General features: G+C 40.6%; 1 protein-coding gene across 1 annotated transcript; it reads left to right on the top strand.

Annotated features, from left to right (window-relative positions):
* The first annotated feature begins 1,139 nt into the window (after window positions 1–1,139).
* Window positions 1,140–4,426, top strand: LOC124037219. The gene is made up of 4 exons (XM_046351886.1): window positions 1,140–1,572; window positions 2,785–3,011; window positions 3,141–3,300; window positions 3,425–4,426. The coding sequence occupies exons 1-4, from the start codon at window positions 1,278–1,280 to the stop codon at window positions 3,616–3,618; spliced, it is 876 nt and encodes a 291-aa protein (XP_046207842.1). The 5' UTR covers window positions 1,140–1,277; the 3' UTR covers window positions 3,619–4,426.
* Window positions 4,427–7,129: the final 2,703 nt, after the last annotated feature.

The raw sequence follows: 7,129 nt of genomic DNA, 5'->3' as shown, positions 1-7,129 counted from the left end.
TCTGTGTTGTCTGTTCACACTGCTATGCTTTATCTTGGCCAGGTCGCAGTTGCAAATGAGAACTTGTTCTCAACTAGCCTACCTGGTTAAATAAAGGTGAAATAAAAATATAATTAAAACAATTATTGACCGTATGTTTGTTTACTGCATGTGTAACTCTGTGTTGTTGTATGTGACGAACTGCTTTGCTTTATTCTTGGCCAGGTCGCAGTTGTAAATGAGAACTTGTTCTCAACTAGCCTACCTGGTTAAATAAAGGTGAGAAAAAAATATACAATCAAAATAATGGCACAGATACAAAGAGGAGTCCTCTATCTCTATGGTCCCACCTGCTCTCTCCTCCTCCCATCTTTGAGATCATATATTTCTCGTTATAGTTGGCACTCGACTATCTTGTCAATATAATAGATTGGGCTCTCCAACCCTCTTCCTGGAGAGCTACCCTGCTGTAGGTTTTCGCTCCAACCCCAGTTGTAACTAACCTGATTCAATGTATTAACCTTAAGCATCTAATTATTAGAATCAGGTGGGCTAGATTAGGGTTGGAGTGAAAACCTACAGGACAGTAGCTCTCTAAGAACAGGGTCCTGTAATAGATCATCTTTGGCAGGGGAACACAACTGTTTACCCAATATTGGGCATGTTTGAGTGGTAAGGTGAAAGCAACTGAATGTAGACAAGTAGAAGTCAGGGGAGGTGCATCTCAGACAGCCAAAACATCATGACCTTCGATGTTGGCGCAAATCAGTCATGTTTAACAGCATAGTGCAACACACTTTGAAAGGCAGAGACCATTCCATTGAAGTTTCCCAATCACTCACAGCTGGCACAAAAAAATATATACTTTAAATGTTGGAACCTTGATGATCACTACATTGTGTTAGTTAGTTAAATCAAATGTAGCCTACAATGTAACAATTTCTATCAGCGGGCTACAATGTTACTGTTATGGTTACATTCGGGATACATGCTCATTGGCATCTTTCCATTAACTAAAAACGTTCAAGATAAATATGCAGTCAACCCGTGGGAAATAAATATGTTGATTGTTGCAGTGGGAATTGTAGTTCTTCTGGCCTTCCCAATGTTCTCGCAACATTACCGTGACGTTGTTGCAACGTGATATCATGCGCTGGCTGTGGACTGCTTGATAACCACTTCCGCTTTTTTCCACGCAGGTCAACATTTGCGTTTACCTAGAAAGACAGTAAAGACATTGTAGAAAGGTTTTTGTTGGTTAAAACTCACGTTTAGAAGATCGACAGGTTGAGATATTTATGGAGCATAATAATGGAGATACTTCTAGCTGGTCGATGCAGCGACGAATGGAAGGTTTGGTCAACAAACACATGGCAGACATAGCACTAGAAACACTCCAACAGAGACTATCAGCTGTGTCCGACGAAATGAACCATCTTGCGGAACATGTCTCGAGACGCTCGGAGGATGTTCCCAAGTATGATATTCCAAGACGCACAGATGTAAACTTTGACGTTGAGTCACTGAGTGCAACATTTAGCACGGGTAGTGTTGGGGAAAAGTTGGCGATCCCCGGCACCTCATCATCAGCAGGTAACGTTTCACCCTTGCTTGATTAACTATAGTTGTGTTTTTAAAGTGAATTTCCTACTTTGTTTTGTATTTTCTTGGAAGTAACAAGTATCGGGGAAAAAAACAATAATTCCCAGGATTGACTCAATTGTGTGACCAATCAGATTCTCAGGAGAAACATAGTACCCCAGGCTACATTTCTAATTGGCTGAAGAGTTACAGTAGCCAATGAGACTCACTCGCTGTTTTAGATTGATGGGGAAAATGACTACAGCTCGGCCTGTCACTGTTCCAAAATGTGACACAAAATACGACAAATCAACAAACTGACATGTCAATTCAATAAATTATTTAAATTATATTGTTTTCTTCTTCCAATTCTTAAGAAAAAAACACTTCCTTGAAAATAAGAAACATCTTCATAGAATAAAACATGTTTTGTAGTCTCCAGCTGAAAATAATAGTCCCTATGCTGTAATCAAATAAAATTGTATTAGTCACATACGCCGAATACAACAGGTGTAGACCTTACAGTGAAATGCTTCCTTACAATCCCCTAACCAACAATGCAGTTGAAAAAATATGAATAAGAAATAAAGGAACAAGTAATTAAAGAGCAGCAGTGAATTAACAATAGCAAGACTATATACAGGGGGTACCGGTACAGAGGCAATGTGCGAGGGCACCGGTTCGTTGTGGTAACTGGTAATATGTTCATGTAGGTAGAGTTATTAAAGTGACTATGCATAGATAATAACAGAGTAGCGGCGGCGTAAAAGAGGGGGTGGGGGGGGGGGGCAATTCAAATAGTCTGGGTAGCCATTTGATTTAATGTTCAGGTTTCTTATGGCTTCGGGGTAGGAGTCTTTTGGCTTGGGGTAGAAGTCTATGACTAGGGTGGCTGGAGTTTAACTATTTTTAGGGCCTTCCTCTGACACTGCCTGGTATAATAATATAATAATATAATATATGGCAGGAAGCTTGCCACATTGATGTACTGGGCTGTACGCACTGCCCGCTGTAGTGCCTTGCAGTCGGAGGACGAGCAGTTGCCATACCGGGCAGTGATGCAACCAATCAGGATGCTCTCGATGGTGCAGCTGTAGAACCTTTTGAGGATCTGAGGACCTATGCCACATCTTTTCAGTCTCCTGAGGGGGAATAGGTTTCTTCTATTGGCCCCTACCTTGACCCTGTGTCATCCTAAATCAGTTTCTATCCACTGTTCCTCAGAGACGGCTGCCCAGCGTAAAATCATCTCCCTGCTCGTGGAGATTAAGGAGGAGCAGCAGAGACAGTGGGGCGTTTTGAGGCAGATGCAGGCCAGGGTTCAGGGCCAGAGCTTTCCGGTGGTAGAGGAAGAGGTGGAGGCTCTAGACATTGACATCCCACTGAGGACCATGGAGCAGCTAGATGACACAGAGAGGCACCTGGAGGATGCAGGAGCACAGAAGAGAATGGTAGGTGGACCGAGTGACCCGCAAAGGCTTGAACCAGTGACAAGCACACTACCTAATGTTGTAGTATAATAATGCTAAATAATGGGAAGTGATTGTGTTATAAATGGTGTATGTGTCTATCTATGACAGGTGTCTCACCTGTCACGAATGGGTGGGGCCACGTTTGATGATGCGGTGCGAAGGCTCATGCAGGCAGTGCTATCTTTTGCTGTGGGCTCTGAGCTCAACTGGGTGGGCCGAGGCCAGAAAAGGAGCTTCAGAAACACCCGCCTCCAAGGGGTTCTCTTCTGTAAGTACCGGTATCATATCTTACACATACTGTTAGGGTTGGAGAGAGGGATGCATGATGCAGAAAGATCAGTCTCCATAGACATTTGGAATGTAAACCACTCACTACTTCTCTATCACCGTAGGTGCTCTGAAAAGAACCCCAGTGGGCAAAGAGGCCACACATCACCAGTTTGCAGACGTGGTGAAGAAGTGGCTGCGGTTCGCCCCATTCAGACAGGGAGGGAGTGGTCGACGGCATTATAAACCACCTGTTGACTTCCTGTGTCCAAAGGAATGTGTAGATCTGCCTACACATCAGCCTACACATCCACAGTAACTCAAAATCAGCTTATTACATATATTATATTGTTTAACATTTTAGTATTTTTCCTAATTTTGTTACATTGCAAAAAATACATGCTATTTGAATGTGAATACATGTGGTTTGGCCCATGTTACTTCATACAGGGCCAAACCTGTGATCTGCTCAAGCAACTTGGACCCCCGCATAAATCATGCAACGATGTAAATCACGTGCCAAACTCATTCCAAGGAAGGTAGAGTGTCTGTGTGTTTTCACTCCTCCCTTGTACTTGATTGATGAATTAAGGTCACTAATTAGTAAATAACTTCAGTCACCTGGTTTTCTAGGTATTAATGGAAAATAAAACATAAAAACCTGCAGACACTAGGCACAACATTGAATGAGTTTGACACCCCTGATGTAAATTGAAGATGTATTCTCAAAGTCCAGTTTCTCACACAGTTCTCAAAATTATGCCCACAATGTATATGATCTCGTATAGTCTCCAATAGAGTCACATCCCATGATGTTCCTCACATCACAGATCTGTCAGGTGTGGTTGGATGTTTGTCCCTGAGTAATTCAAACCAAATACTGCTGCAAAACCTGTTGATGAAAGTTGTGTGTTGCAGTTAATGCTTTGAAGGTACTGATTAGAAAGCTTTCCGGCATATTTTTTTACCCCACTAATGAGAGTATGTGCAAATATACACTACTATTCAAAAGTTTGGGGTTACATAGAAATGTCCTTGTTTTTGAAAAATCACATTTTTGTCCATTTAAAATAACATAAAATTGATCAGAAATACAGTGTAGACATTGTTAATGTTGTAAGTGACTATTGTAGCTGGAAACGGCTGATTTTTAATGGAATATCAACATAGACGTACAGAGGCCCATTATCAGCACTCCTGTGTTCCAATGGCACGTTATGTTACTTAATCCAAGTTTATCATTTTAAAAGGCTAATTAATAATTAGAAAATCATTTTGCAATTATGTTAGCACAGTTGAAAACTGTTGTGTTGATTTAAAGAAGCAATAAAACTGGCCTTCTTTAGACTAGTTGAGTATCTGGAGCATCCACATTTGTGGGTTCGCTTACAGGCTCGAAATGGGCAGAAACAAATGATTTTCTTCTGAAACTCATCAGTCTATTCATGTTCTGAGAAATGAAGGCTATTCCATGTGAGAAATTGGCAAGAAACGTAAGATCTCGTACAACGCTGTGGACTACTCCCTTCATAGAACAGCGCAAACGGGCTCTAACCAGAAGAGGAGTGGGAGGCCCCGGTGCACAACTGCGCAAGAGGACAAGTACATTAGTATCTAGTTTGAGAAATAGACGCCTCACAAGTCCTCAACTGGCAGCTTCATTAAATAGGACCCACAAAACCCCCGTCTCAACGTCAACAGTGAAGAGGCGACTCCAGGACGCTGGCCTTCTAGACAGAGTTGCAAAGAAAAAGTAGATATTCTATTAAAAATCTGCAGTTTCCAGCTACAATAGTAATTTACAACATTAACTATGTCTACACTGTATTTCTGATCAATTTGGCTGTTAATATAGGCCATGAACATTGCAGTTTGTAGTAGGTCTATGATGTTTTCATCCTTACGAAGACGCAGGCTTCCGGGTCATTCAGATGACCTCTTTCTGCACATTATTTTTCTATAGAACTGTGAGTGAGTGAATGTTAGAGACACGAAAGCAATTTACTATATGTTAAAAAGTAATGTCTATATAAGCTTATTTCTTGTAACAACCATCATACATTGTAAATATCCATAAATTGATATTTGTAAATACATATTTCTCATTCATTTCTGTTTCCTTGTTTTGTAATGAAAAAATGTGTAATTGGGGTACCAGGCCAAACTGTTATAGCTCACTGACATTGATTCAGGTATGGTTTGTGCTGGGCACTGAGAAACACACACACGGGCATTTTTAAAGAAATGGCTGTGTTTCTGGTTGTTTCTGGTGAATTTTGAAGGAAAAATACATGCAAAACAGGCCTGATAATTTGGTCAATACACTACCGTTCAAAGTTTTTAGAACACATACAGTACCCAAGCAAAGGTTTTTCTTTATTTGTACTATTTTATACATTGTATAATAATAGGGAAGACATAAAACTATGAAATAATACATTTGTAATCATGTAGCAACCAAAAAAGTGTTAAACAAATCAAAATATATTTTATATTTGAGATTCTTCAAATAGCCACCCTTTGCCTTGATGACACTCTTGGCATTCTCTCAACTAGCTTCACCTGGAATGCTTTTCCAACAGTCTTTAAGGAGTTCCAACATACAGTTGAAGTCGGAAGTTTACATACACTTAGGTTGGAGTCATTAAAATTTGTTTTTCAAACACTCCACACATTTCTTGTTAACAAACTATAGTTTTGGCAAGTCGGTTAGAACATCTACTTTGTGCCTGACACAAATAATTTTTCCAACACTTGTTTACAGACAGATTATTTCACTTATGCACTGTATCACTATTTCAGTGGGTCAGAAGTTCACATATACCAAGTTGACTGCCTTTAAACAGCTTGTAAAATTCCAGAAAAGGATGTCATGGCTTTAGAACTTCTGATAGGCTAATTGACATCATTTGAGTCAATTGGAGGTGTACCTCTGGATGGATTTCAAGGCCTACCTTCAACCTCAGTGCTTCTTTGCTTGACATCCTGGGAAAATCAAAAGAAATCATCCAAGACCACAGATTTTTTTTTGTAGATCTCCACAAGTCTGGATCATCCTTGGGAGCAATTTCCAAATGCCTGAAGTTACCACGCTAATCTGAACAAACAATAGTATGCAACTATAAACACCATGCGACCATGCAGCCACCATACCGCTCAGGAGACGCATTCAGTTTCCTAGAGATGAACGTACTTTGGTGCGAAAAGTGAAAATCAATCCCAGAACAACAGCAAAGGACCTTGTGAAGATGCTGGAGGAAACGGGTACCACAGTAATCTATATCCACAGTAAAACGAGTCCTATTACGAGTCCTATAAGTATCTACAGTATATTACAAAAGTGAGTACACCCCTCACATTTTTGTAAATATTAGTATATCTTTTCATGTGACAACACTGAAGAAATGACAATTTGCTAAAATGTAAAGTAGTGAGTGTACAGCTTGTGTAACAGTGTAAATTTGCTGTCCCCTCAATAAGACAACACACAGCCATTAATGTCTAAGCCGCTGGCAACAAAAGTGAGTACACCCCAATGTGAAAATGTCCAAATTGGGCCCAAAGTGTCAATATTTTGTGTGGCCACCATCATTTTCAAGCACTGCCTTAACCCTCTTGGGCATGGATTTCACCAGAGCTTCACAGGTTGCCATTGGAGTCCTCTTTCACTCCTCCATGATGACATCACGGACCTGCAGGAGGCCTACAAACCTGACTCAGTTACACCAGCTTTGTCAGGAGGAATGGGCCACAATTCACCCACCTTATTGTGGGAGGCTTGTTGAAGGCTACCTGAAACGTTTGACCCAAGTTAAACAATTTAAAGGCAA

Source organism: Oncorhynchus gorbuscha, linkage group LG06 (genome assembly GCF_021184085.1).
Source record: "Oncorhynchus gorbuscha isolate QuinsamMale2020 ecotype Even-year linkage group LG06, OgorEven_v1.0, whole genome shotgun sequence".
Taxonomy (NCBI): Eukaryota; Metazoa; Chordata; class Actinopteri; order Salmoniformes; family Salmonidae; genus Oncorhynchus; species Oncorhynchus gorbuscha.
Note: the sequence above shows the minus strand (reverse complement) of the source record. Positions and strands in the feature narration are given on the sequence as shown.

What these genes read in the sequence shown, in the direction of transcription:
- LOC124037219 (XM_046351886.1), top strand. Translation starts at nt 1,278, where the DNA reads ATGGAGCATAATAATGGAGATACTTCTAGCTGGTCGATGCAGCGACGA. An exon ending in CAGGAGCACAGAAGAGAATG is followed by an intron (nt 3,012 to 3,140) that starts GTAGGTGGACCG and finishes TATCTATGACAG; the next exon opens with GTGTCTCACCTGTCACGAAT. An exon ending in CCTCCAAGGGGTTCTCTTCT is followed by an intron (nt 3,301 to 3,424) that starts GTAAGTACCGGT and finishes CTATCACCGTAG; the next exon opens with GTGCTCTGAAAAGAACCCCA.